We start from the raw sequence: 21,624 nt of genomic DNA, 5'->3' as shown, positions 1-21,624 counted from the left end.
TTCTCTCTAGTTGTCTGTTCCTCAAGGTAAGACATCTGAACGTCAAATACCAAGGAGTGTGTATGTCCGCTTTCTGTAGAAATCTGGTACCATACTCTGACTTTGTAATCTTCATCAGGTTATCAAGTAGATTGGTACCTAAAAGTACTGGTACTCGTGAATTGTACTTGCTATCAGGAACAACCAAAAATAAGCACTGTTTCAAAACATCAATAGATGAAAGTCCATAAGTGGCTAAGTCTACTATAACAAATCCCATGTAAGGCATCAACTGCCCATCTGCACACTCAATGTCTATCTGCTCATCTAATGGATGCAACTCTGTTGTTCCCTGCAGATGTGTGGTATAAAATGACTGGGATATTGTAGAAACAGTTGCACCAGTATCGAGTAATGCCAAACATGATATTCCATTTATAACCACTTGTACTTCATTGGCTGTCCCTACTATTTGCGAGCTGGTGGGACCACGGTGTTGTCGGCCAGACCCTTGTCCCCAGGATTCGGCCATCTGTAGTTTAAATTCCTCCTGTGGTCTACCCTTACACGACAACCAACTGCGATGTGGCCCTCCTGACCACATTTGTAACATACAACACTACCACTCCTTCGAGGCATCTGTTGTCCTGGATTAACATCAGTGACTCTCGGTTCAGGCATTCTGGGAGTATAACCTCTACCACGACCTGAAAATTGTCTTCTTCCTCTCTGATAGGGTTGTTTTCCTCTGAAGTTACTAAATCCGTAAGAGGGGGGATTGTAGTAGGATTCTTGTGTCGTTCTCAGCTGATTAATTTGAGCCTGCAGGGCTTCAAACTTACTATCGAAAGTGCTCGTTTCAGGCTGAGATACTCCTGCTTTTACAATCGCTGGCTTTGACTTTACTTTTCCTTGGGCTGGATGTTCAGTCTCTATTTTCCTGATTTCCACCCGTAGCTTGTCGAAGTCGTTGATTGAATGGTACAGGTGTCCGCAAATATCTTTCAAATCGTGTCTGAGTCCTTTAAAAAACATAGTGCGAAGCATCTCATTTGCTGCACTATTCTGAACTTTACCCATCTTCATCGCCTTGCATAAAATATCCTCAAGACGGCAACTCCATGCGGAACAAGTCTCATCATCCTTCTGTTTTGCGCTATAGAATTCAGCCAAAATATCCTCTTTCTCCAACACGTTTCCATAAATACTGTCCAACTTGCACAGGATTTCTTGCACACTTACACCTACACCTAATCTCATGATGACTTTGGCTGCTTCCCCTTTGACTGAACGTCTGATGGCTTGAAGAATGGACTCCTCAGAATGAGACTCTTTCATGAGACAAACAACCTCATACTTCCAAAGTTCATATGAGTCCTTTTCATCACCAGAAAACACTGAGATCCTCAAAGGTGCTTTATAGTAAGAGCCGGTAGGTAGCGGTGGTGGCAATGTTGGTGCTTGTGTGGTAGGAAATTTCAGTTCCTTCTTAGCCTGTGGCTGATCTTCCTGTGAAGCTAACCATGATGTGAAGCTGTCTGGTTTTATCTTCATTTTCTCCAACGTGGCGTACAGACTTTTCCACTCATTCTCTGATACTTGGCTAGCCGTAGCTCCTTTATCAGCTTCTGTCTCGGGTGAAGTATCTGTTTTACTTGCATCTCCTTCGGATTTCGGCATGTTGTACAGTAATGATGAAATAAACAAGAATATAATCAGAATAGGAGGGTAGTTGAGCATGAACTAATCATGGGGGAGTAACAAATAACAAAGTATTATTTACAGATGGGAGTTCATGACAGAACTATAAACTGATAAAATGGGCTTGTTTCAAATATTTAAAACGAATGAATACTGCTGATAGGTAGTTCCCTAGTAAATATGTATTACTATGAATGCTTTTCAAATAAACTCAAGATATATTTCAATTGAGTATGGGATATTTCAACGAATGAATAATGATATGTTCTACTGAATGAAATCAAAAATCAGCTGACTGAAATTCAAAGGCTGAAATAAAGAAAATTTGACGCAAAATAATTACCTGAAAGAGATAATGACATTCAATACCTTTGTTGCTGTACTTCAAATGACTTTAAATGAATAATGAATAACAAACACTGGGAAAATAAGGCAAATTTCAATATTTGTTTACCAAATCACGTTGTCTAAACTTACTTCCGGTCAAAATAAATAACGCGGATTTCGAGCTCGATCGGAAATGCGCAATCGGAAAAAGAAACCGATCTCGATCAAATTGCGGGACGAACCCGATGTAAATAAGTATTAAATAAATGAAAATCAATGAAGTATAAGGTGAGCACTACACTAATCAATAAAACAAGCAAATGTAATAATAAAACTTATTTAAATCAACCCTCCAACAACTCTGAAAACTGCACAACTTAGAACCAAAGGATATAATTCACCTGCACACAAATACTAACACTTTACCAAGAAAACTGTATCTACTAATTCAACTGAAATGTCTGTAATGTATATTTGTCAAAAAGTCACTGTCAAAAGAGATAGAATTATTAATTAATTTACTTACATTTTAGTAATTCAAGGGTACCTGGATCTCTGGATATGTGAATTTGTGATACCTCACTTACCAATCTGGCACTCAGCTGTCAAACTTTTAAAACTAACCTTTACACTTAAAACTAAATTAATCAAGAATTTTCAATACCAAGGATACCCAATAAATATATAAATTTCAAAAATACAATAGGCTTGCAAGCAAAAAAAAAAAAAAAAAAAAAAAATAATTATAGAGCTCTTAGTATACAGGTAAACAATATTCTAACAGTAACACTCACCAATCAGCTGATAAAATCACTTGTTGAAAATACACACCATATATGGCACACAACACAATACACAAAACACATATAACACACAAAATGAATGATGAGTCACAAAATTGTCCAAAGCTGGTCTTAACGGATATGTACCACGCAGAGGTGATCTCGACGGTTATGTACCGGTACTGTCACTATCAGTCACTACATCATGGTATTATATGGTACGCGTACATCACACATCACAGTCCGTCCATCCGTGAATAGGATCTACACTATGGTACGGACACTGGTCAAGCAGACTGTTCACAATGGATATCAGAAATGGCGTTAGGCTGCTGGTTGTTGCAGAGAGGGTCTCACTGTCTGTCCCAAGGGTCTCACTGCACTGTCTATCCCAAGGGTCCCAACGTGGGCGCCAAATTTGTAACAGGGTTATGGAATCGTAATAACGAAAACACCTGTCAGGGTTCGACACACTGTTTATTAATGGTTGTAGATATAAATATATTCACTATTGTCCTGAAATAAATAATAACAATATTGAGTAAAATCATAAAATCATTAATGCACAATTCAATATTATACACAATGCTGCATAAAGAGAGGTAACTCTTACATTCATTACACATCTTGGATATAATATAATACTCCCTTAGAATTTACACTTTGTGCATATAATTAAAATACTTTACAACAAAATATATATTACTATTAAAGCTATAATATCTTCATAGACATTATGTACCTTTTTCTTATAAACAATAAATCATAAAAACAATAGCATACCATTCTGAGGGAATAGGCAAACTCCCATATGGTTTATCACACAACTACAGTATATGGCTGGGAGTCCAGATGATAACTATAAATTATCATAAACCTTACATAATTCTCTGATCATAAAACACATAATTATGTACATATTATCTGGATCATAAAATACCCTAGCTTTACTGCTAATAACTAAGTAAAAATCTGACTTCCAAAATCTCTCTTACTGTGCAAAAGTGCTATGGAAATTAATATTGCAGGAATTACAGATTTCACATTTAATGAACTATTTATTAAAGATATGTTAAAGTTAGTAAATAAATATTAACTTACCAGAAGATGAAGAGAGTCACAGTCAGAATGTCAAATAGTCAAATTCTGTCACAACCAAATCAATGGAACCTCTCTATCAACAATCTGGACAAAGAATGACCAGAAAGACCAAGAACACTTTGGAGGGAATTTGACAAACCAATAAAACACAAGAACACAAAACTAAAATCCAATAGAAACAAATGACTTATAGGACTTATGGCCAGGACCTTAATTATAACCCTAAAGGCAAATAACAGGGTAGCACTGTCTGTTACACCTGAATGACCATACACTTATCTAATAAGCTGAAATAAAAATATATACAAACAGAATACAAAATAATTTGATATTTATTAATTAATTAGAAATTAATTAATAAATCATCACTCTTACAAAAAAAATCCTGATGAAACAATAAAGTCTATGTCAATTAGAATATCTGTTCCCTCCCTTCTCCCAAAAGTAATTATAATATTTTATGCATATGTGACTAAGAAATACCCACATAGCACCATCAAGCCTGCCAAAGTTCAAGACTGTAAAAAAAAAAAATTTCTTTGGGATAGGTGGTATCTTTATGTTAGAAAATTGATGATTTAATTCTTCAAAACCGATGATTTATTTCTTTGAATAAAAAATAAATGCATTGCAATTTCTCAAAATTTCTTTGAATATAATATCTGATTAGAATTTCTAATTAATTAAAATATAAAAATCTCATAAATGTTCCCAGAAACAGTACTTTACAGTATCAAAAGTTGTACAATTTTCAATTTTTCACCAAATTATGTGTCCTAGCTGGTAAAAAAAAGTTTACATATGTAACTAATTATCCCTTCTTTAGTGAGAGAGGCACCTATTGGAGCAAAAATATTTCCATTTTGGAAAGAAAAACCTTATTTTTGTCTTATTTTTATCCTTTAGTAATATTAATAAGTGATATTAATTATATTATAAATTTAAAAAAAGGATCATGTCATAATCATTTAATTTCACAACAAAATGTCACAAATTTAAAGCTATGAAAAATGTCGTCACGCGCAAAATCCCCCATGGGAATTTTCAAAAGTTGGCATGTATGCAAGAGTATTGGTAGATTTGAATGTTGGGGGTTTACTTTCAGCTTGTCGTAATGGTACGTGGGGAGTGAACTGTATGTACCAGTGTACCTGTAATAGGGGGGAGTGTGATAAGGTCACGGGAGAGTGCCTCTGTCCTGACGGATGGTACGGCCAGGAATGTCAAGACGGTGAGAAGTTTACTACTCTAAAACAATTCATATTGTATTTCATGTGTTTTCACCAACTGTTTTCAAATAAATTTGTGAAGTTTTACATAGAAAAAAAAGGTTTCAATGAAAGTGTTAAAAATTCTTAGGAAAAGTCTCCATGGGGTTATTTTTTTTTACTGTGAAATTGCATAATTTTTGTCATTATTCAGCATGCCCGCCTACCCGTTACGGCTTCCAGTGTTTACTTCAGTGTAAATGTGAGAACAACGCCTTGTGTAACCCAGTGGATGGTTCATGTAAATGTAGAGAGGGATTCAGAGGGACCATCTGTGACCAAGGTAACCAGAATGTAGTGTTTGGTTAATGTTACTCGCACCTTGATTTCTTTTTCATAATTTCACAAAGACAAATTTGATGTTCCTTGAAATCCCCTTTAATTTCGCTGTGTTTGTTATCAGTGTGCCCTCCTGGGACGTATGGACCTGACTGTATCTACCGGTGTGCCTGTAGGAATGGGGCGGAATGTGACCATGTTACCGGGGACTGTATCTGTGGGCCGGGCTGGAAAGGGATGGGATGTGATGAAAGTGAGTACAGTGTATAACTAAATTAACCATATGTTATGGTGTCTTATCTTAGTTATCAATCTAATTTCTAGATGCTATAATTTCAGTTTATAAATTTACATAAATTCCATTACAGTAATTGTGACTTTTCTGTGACTTTCCCTACAGGGTGTGATTATGGTACCTTTGGAGCAGGGTGTAAAGAGAAATGCCGCTGTGCCAATGGTGCATCATGTGATCATATTGGAGGAGGGTGCACCTGCACTGCTGGTTGGCAGGGGAAGCACTGTGACAAGCCCTGCCCCCAGGGATTTTACGGCCTGGATTGTCAGGGGGTCTGTAACTGTGGAAACAATGGGGCAGAGTGTAACCACGTGACAGGGGAGTGTAAGTGTTCAGCAGGGTGGACGGGGGAGGACTGTTCTAGGGCGTGTCCGTTAGGAACATACGGGGAGGAGTGTAGGCACCAGTGTCACTGTGGAAACGGGGGCACCTGCGACCCGGTGTCTGGGGCCTGTGTGTGTGCTGCTGGCTGGAGAGGAAATCATTGTGAAGAGGGTAAGATAATATGACAACATCTCTATTCACTTTTCAAAAATTTATAAAAGTGAGTGAAGATTAAAGAGGATTGAACCTCTATTAGGACCTCTTTGTAAGCCAAGGGTATTTGGTCACTTCATTACACTAACCCTCGGCAGATTATGCCACCAAAATGTCCTGATGTACTGTTTCCTCCAGGCTAGACTCTTGACATCCTCACAATGTCCAAGATTTTTGATTTTGGAACCTTGACATTGTGAGGATGGACTTGTGGAACAAATGAGAAAGCTGCTTTTATGTCCCATAATTCCATGTATAAAAAACAAGAGACAATCATCTGCAAATGGTCTGATATTCTGTGTATTATATAGATTCTAGAAATTCTTTATAATTGTCTTTATTATTGAAGAATCAGGTCAGTGCTGGTCACTTATTAATTATAGTTCTGACTTTTCCTTATAGAATGTCCTGAGGGATTTTATGGTATTAACTGTCTGTACCACTGCTTTTGTCGGAATGACGCTCCATGTAACAGTATTACAGGGGAGTGTAACTGCACAAGTGGATTCACTGGAACAGCCTGTGAAAAATGTGAGTACTCCAGACTTGAAGATCATACATGTAACAAATCTTTTTTGAATGGTCAGGTCTATAAGTTTTTGTTGGATTTTCACTTAATTGCAGCATGTTATGAGGGTTTCTTTGGTCCTAACTGTGTACATCAATGCCAGTGTGTTAATGCAGAGTCATGTGACAAGGAAACAGGAAGTTGTAAATGTCTCCCTGGATACACAGGGCAGCTATGTGATAAAGGTACACTACAAAGTCTGTCAGAATTTATACTTTCATAAAAAAAATTGTTGTAGTAGTTGATAATGAAAAATAGTGAATTATAAAAGAAGAGATGAAAGTCAAATTTTACTGTTGCAGAGTGTCCCAATGGATTTTATGGGGAGAATTGTGATGAAGAATGTGGCTGTAAGAACGGGGCGTCTTGTCATCATGTGACCGGGGACTGTACCTGTACTCCAGGCTGGAGGGGCAGAAACTGTCACAGAGGTCAGTTCTTTCCTAAAACTCTCAGTTTTACTGTATATATGGAAATGTTCAGGGGATATTTGGCAATATGGACAAATTTGTAGTGACAGCAAATTCATTTGGAAAATATCCATAGTATTCCAGATGCTAAGGTTCAGGAAACCATAGTTCACCTGTATTATTTTTATATAATTTATATATAAGATTACCTAACCATGATGATTTTCCTTGTAGCTTGTATGCGAGGTTTCTATGGACAAGACTGTATGGACGTGTGTTTGTGTGGGGATGACCAACCTTGTAATCATGTCACCGGGCAATGTTCCTGTCCCCCAGGCTTCTCTGGAGAAGGCTGTCAAAACAGTAAGTGTAGACAGACAATATCGTGACAAGACAGTGTAGAGACATTTAAGTGTAGACAGACAATATCATGTAACTGGACAGTGTAGAGACATTTAAGTGTAGACACAATATCATGTGACTAGACAGTGTAGAGATATTTAAGTGTAGACAGACAATATCATGTGTCTAGACAGTGTAGAGACATTTAAGTGTAGACAGACAATATCATGTAACTGGACAGTGTAGAGACATTTAAGTGTAAACAGACAGTGTAGAGACATTTAAGTGTAGACAGACAATATCATGTGACTAGACAGTGTAGAGACATTTAAGTGTAGACAGACAATATCATGTTACTGGACAGTGTACAGACATTTAAGTGTAGACAGACAATATCCTAGCTGGACAGTTAGTGTTGAGACATTTAAGTGTAGACAGACAATATCATGTGACTAGACAGTGTAGAGACATTTAAGTGTAGACAGACAATATCATGTGTCTAGACAGTATAGAGACATTTAAATATAGACAGACAATATCATGTGACTAGACAGTATAGAGACATTTAAGTGTAGACAGACAATATCATGTAACTGGACAGTTTAGAGACATTTAAGTGTAGACAGACAGTATCATGTGACTAGACAGTGTAGAGACATATAAGTGTAGACAGACAATATCATGTGTCTAGACAGTATAGAGACATTTAAGTGTAGACAGACAATATCATGTGACTAGACAGTGTAGAGATATTTAAGTGTAGACAGACAATATCATGTGACTAGACAGTTAGTGTAGAGATTATTTACAGATTCTGATGACTTTGTTTTGTTACAGAATGTCCGGAGGGTCGGTACGGTGAGGGGTGTGATCAGTCGTGTAACTGTGGGAGGAACTCTGTATGTGACCCTGTCACAGGAAACTGTAGCTGTAAACCAGGGCATTATGGGAAAAACTGCACCAGAAGTAAATATAGCTAAGAATGACATGTTTACAGTGTCAAAAAACTGATCACAGCTTAAACTTACAATCATAATAAATTTGAAGTGTTTGATGGTAAAGTTCTAATATACATATACATGTATATAAACCACTGTCTGTGTGAAAAGCATTTCAAACTGTTTCAGAATTTCACTATATCATGCTTTGAACACTATTTTCAATACTTAGCATTGAATGTTGTATGTTGATATGAAACTGACTGTAATTTAAACAATAATGCATTACGACTGAGAATTCTTTGCAATAATTACTACTGTATACAGGGTTATGTTCGCCCTTTCATATTTGGAAACAAGTTTCCCTGTTTTAAATACCCCCAGAAATATTTTTGTTTAAGATATAATACTGTTTACTTTGTATTTGCCCTGTTTTAAATTTGCCCGACGAGGGCAAATGGGGCAAAAATAAAACGGGGGCAAAAATTTCCCTGTATACAGATCGATATATAGATATCTTTGCTTTCTAAAGTTTAATCAGAATACAAATTAGGGTAGAAAACTTAATTAATTGCTTGATAACTTAAATCTATGGCAAACATAGACAAATTAAAGCTTGATTTAACAATTAATATAAGCCTAACAAAACATGCCCTTTCAACAGGGAGAAAGAATAGACGAAATAGAAAAGTCCGTGACAGACGCCGTAATGAGAGTATATCTGTGGTTTCATTTATAAACAAACCTAAAGGGAGACCCGAATCAGGTATATATTGACGGAAAATTTGTATTTATACCTTGTGTTGTTTATGGAGGAGCTGTGGAAATTAACTTGTTCTGAATTAAAAAAAACTCATTATTTTTCAATGCAGAATCCTTGAGAATTGGTAATTCAGTGTTGTAACATGAATATTGTTTCTGAGCTTTTCTATTTATTTATGGGAAGTAAAAAGTGATTATGGTACATTTATCAGGAACCGTACATCTCAATGTTAATTATGTTCATGTTTTTAAGAAGTCATAAGATTTCTTAAAAAGAAAGTAAATATCAAATTTCAAGTCTAGCATGCTGTAAATAAATGCATGTTTTGTCTCCTTACACCACAAAATACTGAGCTTCTTGATGTAATGAACTGTGGATATTTCTGACTATGAGCATTATCAAAAAATTCATGGACTGATGCATTACAAAGAACTCGGTTCACTTTATGCATAAAACGGCCCTGTAGACATGACTAGACTATTTACTAACACTATAAGTTCCATTTTAAACCTCAAAATAAAGTACAGAGTCATTTCATTTCCTATTAAAATTTTTCTCAAATGCCAGGTGTTGGAACAGAGGCTTTATTGAATTGCAGTGTTCTTGAATTTAATGTAAACAGGTATATTTTGAGTACTTTCGGAGAAGAAAAATAATATGAGCGCATCCTCTGATCTAAAAATTAATTGTAATTCTCAACAACAGTAAACTGTTATATCATTTTCTAGGTGCTTATTTTAGATCAGAGGTTGTGCTCTATATCAAATACTGGAAAATAGCTTAAAAAATTAGCTGTTTTTGTAGACTTTTTCAGAATGTGAGGAAATTGATGCATTTTGTGACGTCATAATGCATTGACCAGCCAGATAAGAACGTCATTTTTGATAGACATGCAATCACCAAAGGTCCAAATAATATTTAATGCATTGTTAACTAAAATTAAACAGTTTCAGTTTTTCAGAAATTCACAGGGCCAAAAAAGGCTATAACTGAACCTTGTTCTTTACAATAAGCTAATATTTAGGTTCAACTTTATACATAATATGAAGGGTAAAAAAAAAAGATTATGGAGCTACCTTAATTATTATTAAAAGTGTTTTATTTTTTAAGATATCAGTCCATGAACTTTTCAAGAACTCTTCTTTACATTTGTCTTTAATTAATTCAATTCAGTGCAAAAAGTATTTACTTAAATAAGAATTCAAGTATAAAAACTACTAAGTCATATAAATGGAGTATGTTAAACAAATGAATCAACATAAATTGCTTTGAAATTTAATTATTCGTCTGCAGAAAATAACTGAAAAAGTAAGTCACTATGATAAAATAATATGTTTTAAGTAACTATGATATACATGTACTAATATATGATAATTTTTATCAAGTACTTCTTGTGCTAAAAGGCAGATGCAAACAAATGTTGAAATGATATTTTAGACTCTTGTGTATTATGATGAGTAAAAATGATTTTCAGGTTGTGGAAAAAGAAGATTTGGTGCGAATTGTGAGAACAAGTGTAATTGTGAAAACGGAGCCACCTGTGACTCCAGAACAGGAGCTTGTTTGTGTCCTGTGGGGTACATAGGACCCTCCTGTGCCCAGCCCTGCCCCCGGGGGTACACAGGTCAGGGCTGTAAACACGTCTGTAAATGTAGGAACGAGGCCACTTGTGATTCAGAGAGTGGGCAGTGTATATGTCTGCCTGGTTACCATGGAGATAGGTGTCAGTTCAGTAAGTCTTTGGATGTCATAAAATTTTATACAGGAAGCTATGTTGAATTGGGATAAAATAATTCACATTTATTGGTATTTGATTTCTTTGAGATGCATGAAGTTGAAGCCAGTGATTGTAATTTCAGAGTGTGAGGATAATAGATTTGGTATGAACTGCAGTGGTGTGTGTAACTGTAGTGTTAATGGACGCTGTGATCATTTGACCGGTCAGTGTCACTGTGACCTTGGCTGGATGGGGGACACTTGTGACCAGCTTTGTCCCCCCGGGAAGTTTGGTCCAGCCTGTGTCCACTCGTGTGTGTGTCAGAATAATGGGTCATGTGATCCCGTCAGTGGCTGTTGTAGCTGCCTCCCTGGGTTCTACGGTCAAAGCTGCGAATTCAGTAAGCCAGAAACAGTTATATTCATTATTTCTGAACTTGAGATATAAAGGTTCAGTAAGGCATTAAAAAATTGTTAATATTCTTTTTTTAAAAACATGTACAGAAGGATATTATGTGATAAATGTTTGACTTTCAGACTGTCCAAAGGGAACATATGGTCTGTACTGTAGAGAGACATGCAGCTGTAAAAATGGTGCTAAATGTAACCCAGTCCATGGGCAGTGTAAATGTAAACCAGGTTACAAGGGAGAGAACTGTCAACACAGTAAGTAAACATTACAATGTCCACGGGCAGTGTAAACCTGTGAACATTACAATGTCCATGGGCAGACACAGTAATGTAAACATATAGTAATGCCAGTCAATGGGCAGTGAAATGTATAGATTGTTACAGAAAGAATGATTAAACAAATTAACTATCTAACATCCATTGTTATTTGCAATGAAAGGTAGTTTTTAAAAAGTTTAGTCCATGTTCACCTAATTACAAGGGAGATTTCACACAGTAATTTAAATGTGTTAAACCGAACATGCAGTTCACATTTGATTAAAGTGTGTGTAAAACCCATTGTCATACCGTAATAAAAACTTATTTTAGAAAAAAGCATTGATGATAAATAAAATGTTACATTCCTCCTTATATTTTCAGTGTGCTCAAGAGGTTATTATGGATTTCTGTGTAAGGAGGAGTGTCAGTGTGGCTCCGCCCACTGTGATCATGTGACAGGGGAATGCTTCTGTCCTGCAGGATTAAAGGGGGCTAACTGCACAAACAGTAAGCTTGGGTTTCTTTTTCACTGTGATAGACAAATTCAAAATGAAGAATTCTTTAGACATTTGTATTTTAAACTAGTATTTTGATGGTTTACTGAAGTTATAGATAATCTATTGAGCTTATAAGACCAAACAGAGATTCCTCTTATTGAATATTAGAAATACACTATAAAACTTAATAAAATCAAAATGTCTACCAGTATTGCTTTTCCAGGTAGCCAAATGAACCCTTATTTGATAAAGATGCAGGGTCAAGCTTTCAATTTCCATATTAATGCATTAAGAAAATTGATGAAAATTTTGTCTATTTCAGTGTGCAAACAAGGGAAATATGGCCCCAATTGTGAATTTTTCTGTAACTGTGATAATCAAGGCTTCTGTGACCCAGTGTCAGGAGCATGTGTGTGTCGGAACGGATTTACTGGGTCAAGGTGTCAGTACATCACAGGTGAGGATTCAAATTTAGGTCATTTGGTTAAACTGTGGATTTAAATTTTATTCGACAAATGTATAAAGGTCCACTGCTATATATTAAGACAAAAAAACTTTTTTTTTGGTACAGTTAAGCTTGTATATACAAGATTAAAAATGTCTTAATCTGTAAGAAGTTGATCTACAGTTGTGATATTTCTTTGTTCAGTCACTCACTTATCTGACCTTGAACTTGATGATGATTAGAGGAGAAGGGTAGGTCACAGTATGTGGCTTGTTAACACTAAAAATGCTTCATTTAATTTGTATTTGGTTGCTTCCATTTATTTTTGTCTGAGAATGCATCCGTTTTTCTTTTCTTGAAGTTAATCGTGATTTAATTACGCTTTATTTAACAATGATTGTTAACTTGCATTTGATATATGTAACCTCAGGATATTTTTTTCATATCAAAGTTTGCTAGCTATAGATTTCATCAGTATGTTTTAGATTAAAAATGATGAATTTAGTTTGGAAAAACCCACAAATTTATGCAAAAGGATTTAATATTTAGAGGATGGGGGTTATAGTAGCAAGTTAATTGTTTAGAGAAGTGGCCTATGGTAATGTTTTAATCATTAGAGGAGAAATAAAATATTTATGCAAAATAGAACATTTTGATTCATGAAAAAAATCTAATGTGTTTAGAATATGCATTTCATAATGAAATTTAATACATAATTATGATTATTTGCATGCAATATCTCTTTAATATGAAATTACCAGTACTTAAAGGTAAAATATTTGTAATTTTCCTTGGCCAATTTTTTCACTCATATTTACTATATTTCCAGAAACAATATGCATGAACTCAGGTCTTTTTGTGTCCATTCTCCAGTAAAAATTGAGGGTTAATTTTGTCCAAAAAAAAATGCAAACTGTATTTGATATTTTTTGTTTCACTACTACAAGAGGTATTTAGTTAACAAAGGCACTGCAAAATGGAGCATCCCCTCAAAAAGAGCATATTTTTAGATTAAGACAGCATTTGACCTTAACCCTGACTCAAATTTTGTCACTCTCGTTTTACACAAGGACAAATTAACCATTTTTAGCAACATTTTTATAATTAGCTTGGAGAGTTTTTAATAAAATGAGCTCTATATATATAACACTTTTTTATGTCCTCCTTCAAAGAAGGGAGGACATATTGCTTTGCTGCTGTCTGCTGGTCGGTCCACCATCAGTTTCCTTCATTTTCATTGCAGAGGTTGCACATATTGAAATGAAATTTGATATACAGATTTATCATAAGAATATCCTGGTCAAGATTTGTTTTGGGTACAATTGGACCATTTTTGACAGAGTTATGCCCCTTGGACTTCGAAAAATTCCAATAATTTAGGGGAGGGGCATAAGTGTTTTACAAACATCTTTTGTTCTCAGTTAAACTGATCTTGCATAACAGATGTTGACACAACATCAACAAAGTCAATTTAAAATAATATTTAAAGAATGCAAAATATATGTGCTTTAATGGCTTTGTCCAAATTCAAGGTCAAATTTTACAACATCTCTATAATGACCATTGTATGTATACATAGTTTATCGCTGACAATTGAAAAATACAAATTATTGATAGTTATTAGTGTACATTTAATTCTTTGAATATTTTATTTTAATTTTCTTACGAATAAGAGCATTATTTTTTTTAGGTTTGTTTTAGTAATTTTTGCCCTCATTTCCATCACTGTACATGTATTTATATATGTACAAATATTTTGAATGCAAATCATTAGAATTCTTTCTAATATCATCCTCACAATGCCAGAGGTCCTGATTGAGTCAACACGTTATCCAACAGAAATGTGTTCACTTGGGTGGGACTCCTGACATTAGTAAAAGGATATCTCAATAAGTCATTGGACATATCTGTTTTATTTTAGCTCCTTCTTCATCCAGGAGAGGTGATATTCCATGGAATGTACATTATTACAGTAAGAGGTGATGATACCTCAGAATGGTACTCAGATTGGGTGCTCTATAAAGAAAACATTGTCGAGATCCAGACCTGGTCCACGAGGGAGACTACCCAGAATTCCATAGCATCAACCCATTACCTTCCAGCATTTCATCAAGCATCACCCCCAATACACCATCCATCTGCTTGACTAAATGTAAAACCTGTGCCAAGAGATTTCTATTTTACAATTATTTGGCATGCATGATTAAGTGTATATTTGAAGTGTGACTGAAATGTTTAAGTGTAGTATATTGATAGTTACACTGTAACTGTCAAATTTTGTTTAGTGACAATTTGCTTATATGCTTTATATTGGTCCACATTTATGCCCTGCATAATTTTTGGCATCACTTAAAAATTATGCAATTTAGGGAACATATTTTTTTAAATCAAGGTTTCTTTGTTTAGCAATCTACCTTGTTTAGTTCCATTAATGTAGGAATGTAAAGACATATGTATTAATGTATGTGTTTTAATTTTTTTTTTATTGAGGACCAAAGAACCTTATAATGTTCATTACTATTTACAATATGAATTGGTGCAATATATACATTGTTTATTTTTAATTTCATGAATTTTGCCATATTTGTAAATGTACATTATAGAATGTTTTAATTAAGGCTGACTTAAATGTTGAATGAAAAAGAATCCTGAAGGAATGTATTTGATACAATTTCCAGTAGAATGAATAAATCATACAAGTAATCTGTAGGTGCAATTTTACTGGCATTATTAATTTAATAAAACTGTCCAACTTGACCCATATTTGAGGTGATATGATCTGTTACTGTAGGTTTTAAGATTATTTTGATGCAGCATAATTTGAAAATATGGTCAAAATACAGCGTATGTTAGAAAAATGACTCTCTCTTCAATTTATTTCATAAAAGTCTTGGTAACTAAAGATATCAGGGATACGTAGTTGAAACTCGTTTAATAAATACCAAGTAAGTGTAACATTGATTTTATCTATATGTTTCTATTGATCCTAGTATCTTTTTTCTAGTAATAGAGTTTTAGAGATAGTTTGGTAGCCAATCTGATAAATTTTCATGTATTTTCAGGAGAAGTTTTGTTTTGCATCAAAACACTGTGGGCCCTAAGTTGTCTTGGGAAATTTTTTCAGAACAGCCCATTTCTGGAATAGCCGAACACTTTCCGAATAAAGGAAGGAATATTTCCTTTCCATTTCATTATATTCCAACATTGGCTTTCATAATGCAATAAGATGATGTGTGTGGGGAGTTATTTACCACCTTTTTTCTCAAATTCTACTATTTAAAAAAATGGATATTCTGAAATATGTATAAAGATATTTTTAAAACTTTAAATTACTAATAATCACAAGTATCTTGGAATCATTTTAATTGCGGGGGGATGGGGGTGTCAATGAGTGTTTATGGATAAGCAACATTTTATTGGTTCTTTGGATTGAACTCATGTGGGTAACTTTTCTACACAGAGGATTCAATAAATCAAAACACTGACAAAACTGTACATTGTAAATGTGTTGGTATTAAGAGTGACCCATGGAATCCACAAATAATAGTCCCCCACAAGTGATAATTCCACAGTATTGATAATTTAGTACATGTATAGGATTCTAGGAGATTTTATAATGCATTTACATAACTACTTCAGTTGAATCTGTACCATCCTATCATCAATATATCTTTAACTGCATCAAACTTGGGTAAATTTTCACTCACTTGAGCCAAAGGCTTAAGTTTTTCTGAACAAAATCAGCATTCCAGCCCATCAGTCTCTCTTAACTGAATTGTGTTTTCATTTATTTCATTGGCCACCATTTTAATTATAGGTCAAAGTGTTGGATTTTCTTCAGACAGTTTTTAGCGTATATGGAAGGAATATACTGTAAACCAACTTTTATTCGCGACGACTTTATTTCACGATTTATCGAGGGTAAACTAGTTCGCGACGATTAATTTTCGCGATCAAGCCTTTTTTGGATCAGTTGTTAATAGACACGGAGACCTTAAGGATCGGTTCTCGGCGAGAAATATTCGCGGTGACTAGGCCCTCGCGAAAATTTCTCGCACGCGAATAAAAGTTGGTTTACAGTATGGGGAAATCCTTACAAATTTGCAATTATAAAATAAAAGATGCTTGAACATATTCTTATCTACATCTCAGTGCCCGATGTAACAAGTTTGTTTGAATAATAAAGGTGTCTGGATACCTTAGCTAAAAATATAAAAGGAAATGGTAATTTAATTATGCTTACCTAGTAAATCACTTTGATAGATATAATCTGCCATAATTTTTTTTTCACCCAGGTAACTCCTGTCTAGTTCAATATTAAAGTTGTTTATGTTACAAATTACACATATTTATGACATCATTTGTTATTCAAATATATCATCTTAAATACTCAATGACTAGCTACATAACCTCCCAGCAGATTTTTGATGCTTGATATTTTCTCTGTTAATGCACTCATCACAAGAATATAGGAAATGAATTATGGGTACACTTGGTCTTTATTGTAGAAGGCAACAGTATAATCATGGTCCACTTTGTGACCTGTTATTCAAAGAATAGGTCTGATTTGAAATTTTTTTGTTAGATTCTTATTAATTTCTAAATTCAAAGAGAATGGAACAAAACAGCAGCCAGAACAAGATGTGTTTGGGAAACACTGATGCCCCCATATGGCAGCTTATGACGAGGGTTGAAGTTTCTCAAATGCAAGTCAAACTCCATGGTCAATGTTAAAAAGTCCAACTTGTCGTATCCAAAGGAAAATCTCATCACAAGGAATACACCTATGAAATATGAAAGCCTTGGTACTAACAGTTTAAAAGATATGGTCAAAGATAAGTTTTTTTAAAAGTGGCTAGAACTCTTAGGTCAAGGTCATATATTTTATACCCATTGAAAGGTCTTGTCACAGTGAATACATATGAAGAATGATAGCTTAGCACCAATTATTCAAAAGTTGGAAATTTTTGGTAAAAGTGGGTCAAAGTCAAAGTTACAAGGTCAAAATTGGTGGTACTGTACATAAAGAAAGGTCAAAGGAATGCACTTGTGAAGTATCAAGTATGAAAGCCATAGCACCACCTTGGAAAAAGTTATAAGCAAGGTTAAAGTTTTTGTGGACAAACAGGGTAAGATTTAATTATTTACCCTCAAATCTTAGAATATGTGAGTATGAAAATGTTATCAGCCATCCTTTGGCCACTTGTTTTGTCATCTGGCTTATTTCAACTGTCAGCATCAGATTTTATTGTAAAATTAAATATAATGAGTTGTATCTTTTTAAACTTCAACCCCTCCCCCCTTTAATTTTTTTTTTATTATTGTTTAATTTCATTTGAAATGTCGTTATGAATTTCCGATTAAATTTGTATTCAAAATTCTTTTTAATCAAAATCACAGAAAATGTAGAATTATATATGTACATCAAAATGTTTTGAAATATTTCATAAATATTTATGTACATGCCTTTTTTTTCAAAAATTCATTTATTTCAGTCTACATGTATGTTGATTTCATATTTATGTTTTATTTTTCCAGTATTATGCATATGAGTATTTAAATGATAAAGTATATCATAAATTGAATTTAACAGCATGTTGTTTTTGTTGTTTCCATTACATAACTGTTGCCAGCTGGCACAAAGACCATAAAGTGAGAACTGATCATGAGCATTTTGAATGTCTTGGACTTTATACATGTATTTAAAAAAAAATGTGTTTGTGAAACACTGATGCCCCTGTATGGCATATAGCGAAGGTTAAATTTTCTAAAAAGCAAATCAAATGTTAACGAGGTTAATGTTTTTTAAAGGTAGGCAAAACTCGGCGTCAAGGTCAAAGTGTCAAGATTGTTAGTTTCTATAGAAAGGTCTTGTCACAAAGATTACATATGGAAAGTACGAAAGCCCTTGCCATAACCGTTCAAAAGTCATTGCCAAGGTTAAAGTTTTTAAAAAGTAGGTCAAATGAAGGTCAAAAGGTCAATGTTATTGCTATCCAGTGAAAGGTCTTGTCATTAATATTGCATATGTGAAGTATGAAAGCCTTATCCATTAAGGTTCAATAGTTATGGGTAAGGTTAAAGTTTTTAAAAGGTACGTCAAACTCCAAGGTCAAAGGGTCAATGTATCCAATGAAAGGTCTAGTATTTTAAAAGTAGGTTAAACTCCAAGGTCAAGGTTAAAGGGTCAATGTTGTTGGTATCCAATCAAAAATCATGTCACAAGTATTACATATGTGAAATATGAAAGCCCTAGCCTTTACCTTTCAAAAGTTGAGGCCAAGGTTAAACTTTTTTAGAAGTAAGTCAATCGTCAAGGTCTAAATATCAAAGTTGTTGTCTAAGGAAAGGTCTTGTCACAAAAAATACATTTGTGAAATATGAAAGTCCTAGTATTAACTGTTCAAAAGTTATGGCCAAAGTAAAAGTTTGGACTTTTTGTGTAAAAGTAGGTCAAATTTCAAGGTCAAGAGGTCAAATTTTGTGGTATCCAAAGAAAGGTCTTATAACAAGGAATACATTTGTGAAATATGAAAGCATAGCCCCACCCACTCAAAACTTATGGGCTAGGTTAAAGTTTTTGCGGACAGACGGATGGACAGGGCAAAAAATATATACCACCAAACTTCGTTTACGGGGGCATAAAAATACGAAATACGAAAAATATGAAAGCCCTAGCACCAACTGTTTAAAAGTTATGGCCATGGTTAAAGTTTTGTATATTTTTTTAAGTAGGTCAAACGCCAAGGTCAAGAGGTTAAATTTGATGGTACCCAAAGAAAGGTCTCGTCACAATTAAAGAATACACATGAGAAAAATGACAGCTATACCCCACCCACTCAAAAGTTTTTTGCGGATGCACAGACAGATGGACGGACAGGACAAAACCTATTTACCCCCCCCCCGAAACTTCGTCTACGGGGGCATGAAAAAGATTTTATATTCAACAGATGTGAATATTAAAATATAAATATCAGCGTATAAAGTTCAATGAAAATAACTAGAACAGATTCTCTGAAACTGAGCTAAACACTAATTAAAGAACATTTTAGCAAGGGTCAAATTACATATTTGAAGTATGAAAGCCTTAGCCCTAACCGTTCAAAAGTTATGGCCAAGGTTAAAGTTTTTTTTAAAAAGTAGGTCAAACTCGAAGGTCAAATGGTCAAAGTTCTTGATATCCAATGAAAGGTCTTCTCACAAGAATTAAATATGTGAAGTATGAAAGCCCTAGTCCTTCAAACGTTATAGTCAAGATTTGTTTTTCAAAAGTAGGTCATATTCCAAGGTCAAGGCCAAAGGGTCAAAGGATTAAAAATGTGAAGTATGAAAGCCCTAGCTCTTACCGTTCAAAAGTTATGGCCAAGGTTAGAGAATTTTTCATGAGTACGGAAATCTCCAATTTCATGGTCAAAAGGTTTAAAGTTGTTGGTAATGAAAGGTCTTGCCGCAAAGAATACATGTTTGAAATATGAAAGTCCTAGTACCTACCGTTCAAAAGTTATGGCCAAAGTAAAAGTTTGAGATTTTTGTGGAAAATTGGTTCAAACTCCAGGGTCAAGGCCAAAAGGTTAAATTTTGCTGTTTCCAAAGAAAGGTCTTGTCATAAGGAATACACATGTGAAATATGAAAGTCATAGCTCCACTAAATCAAAAGTTATGGACAAGGTTAAAGTTTTTGCGGACAAACAGACAGACAGACGGACACGACAAAAACTATACCCCCGGATCTTCGATTACTAGGGCTTAAAAATGTTGATGAAGTTGAAGACGGGCACGTACGTGTGACAAACGCTATATGACTCAACCATATTCAAACCTTTTCACGAATTTATAAGGCTGCAAATGTAGATTTGAAAGAACAAGGTATGTTTGGAGTCAAATTCGACCTCGTGTCCAGATTATATTCCGGGGTAATGCATTACATGTTTTCATTATAAATTCTTTAACTTGTTGTATTTTTTAAAATAAGTTTCATAAAAGTTCATTCTGAATGGGTGCCATTGTATGACACGCCAAAGTCACAAAATTGCCAGCAAGAAGGGGGGAGGGCAGTTTGGAGGGGACACTCCGCAAGCAATTATCCTTGACGAGCAAAGGAAAAGAAAGTCATTGGACGTAATAAAAAAGTGTTTATTTCTACAGTATACTATATGTACATCTATCATGTGTATGCGTATCTGCGAAATTCTTTGGAGCACACCACCACCACCTCTCCCTCGGTTCCTATATACGGCTACAAACTGTAAAATGTAACAGATATTAACACTTCATCCTTTTTAAATAACAGAGCTTTTGTTTTATATAAAGGTTTTGTGTAAGCAATTTAATTTGGGCATTAAGGTAATAAATTGCTTCATTAGAGTGAAAAATACCAGCCTTTGCCAAAATATAAAAAAAAAATGTTCTCCCTTTTTTCTGTCATAATGAAAAAGGTGAAAATAAGTACGAAGAGTGATTGATCCAAGAAATTCATACAAAAAATACCTTTCAGAGGCGGAATAAGCATTCTCTGTCTGCTGACCGATCACAGCTGTCGTCAAACCTATAGATGTATTGAAGAGGTAGACGTACCCGTGCGTGGACCATTCCGTAGGACTTCGATTAAGTATAATTAAACAAAGACTAAACAATGGATATTTGTAACGTCGGTCAACATACCACCCAATGATTGCTTATAGCATAAAACTATATTATACTATTATATTAATACCGGTATACGAAATGAGGTTATTGAAACCCCTGTGACGTCAACTTTTATGTCACTGGCGTGCCTCTAAAGATAATTCTCATGGCTACTCCTATTTGAGTATAATTTTTAGAAGAAGTTAACAAGATATTCAGGTTAATCGCTATAAGTAAGTAAGGAAAGTTCATGGTTGAAATTAACTTATCTTACTTCACCCCCTCCCCCTCTTCATGCTCTTCAAGCCTAACAATCAAGATGAAAAAAAAAATAGAATGGAGGGGGGCCGGGTCATGTACATGTATACCCCCCCCCCCTGCT

The 21,624-nt window shown here is 34.7% G+C and overlaps 1 protein-coding gene across 6 annotated transcripts in view; it reads left to right on the top strand.

The window, feature by feature from the left end:
- Positions 1 to 18,209, top strand: part of LOC134281049 (multiple epidermal growth factor-like domains protein 6) — a 42,307-nt gene extending 24,098 nt beyond the window's left edge. For 3 of the 6 annotated variants that reach the window (XM_062763548.1, XM_062763540.1, XM_062763512.1), the window contains 17 exons: positions 4,996 to 5,121; positions 5,313 to 5,441; positions 5,562 to 5,690; positions 5,838 to 6,227; positions 6,672 to 6,800; positions 6,894 to 7,022; positions 7,140 to 7,268; positions 7,482 to 7,610; positions 8,427 to 8,555; positions 9,192 to 9,293; positions 9,400 to 9,414; positions 10,765 to 11,022; positions 11,150 to 11,407; positions 11,544 to 11,672; positions 12,057 to 12,182; positions 12,495 to 12,629; positions 14,539 to 18,209. In XM_062763548.1, the coding sequence (XP_062619532.1) occupies positions 4,996 to 5,121; positions 5,313 to 5,441; positions 5,562 to 5,690; positions 5,838 to 6,227; positions 6,672 to 6,800; positions 6,894 to 7,022; positions 7,140 to 7,268; positions 7,482 to 7,610; positions 8,427 to 8,555; positions 9,192 to 9,293; positions 9,400 to 9,414; positions 10,765 to 11,022; positions 11,150 to 11,407; positions 11,544 to 11,672; positions 12,057 to 12,182; positions 12,495 to 12,629; positions 14,539 to 14,600 (2,504 nt within the window). In that variant the 3' untranslated portion in view covers positions 14,601 to 18,209. Of the gene's footprint in view, positions 1 to 4,995; positions 5,122 to 5,312; positions 5,442 to 5,561; positions 5,691 to 5,837; positions 6,228 to 6,671; positions 6,801 to 6,893; positions 7,023 to 7,139; positions 7,269 to 7,481; positions 7,611 to 8,426; positions 8,556 to 9,191; positions 9,294 to 9,399; positions 9,415 to 10,764; positions 11,023 to 11,149; positions 11,408 to 11,543; positions 11,673 to 12,056; positions 12,183 to 12,494; positions 12,630 to 12,821; positions 12,869 to 14,538 lie in introns of all 6 variants that reach the window. The other 3 variants (XM_062763527.1, XM_062763520.1, XM_062763534.1) reach the window with 3 other exon arrangements.
- The last annotated feature ends 3,415 nt before the right edge of the window (positions 18,210 to 21,624 follow it).

This window comes from Saccostrea cucullata, unplaced genomic scaffold (genome assembly GCF_032062105.1).
Source record: "Saccostrea cucullata isolate Sc308-1 unplaced genomic scaffold, CSIRO_AGI_Scuc_v1 ctg105, whole genome shotgun sequence".
Lineage (NCBI taxonomy): Eukaryota > Metazoa > Mollusca > Bivalvia > Ostreida > Ostreidae > Saccostrea > Saccostrea cuccullata.
The sequence above is the reverse complement of the archived record's forward strand: the minus strand, read 5'-3'. Positions and strand labels throughout refer to the sequence as shown.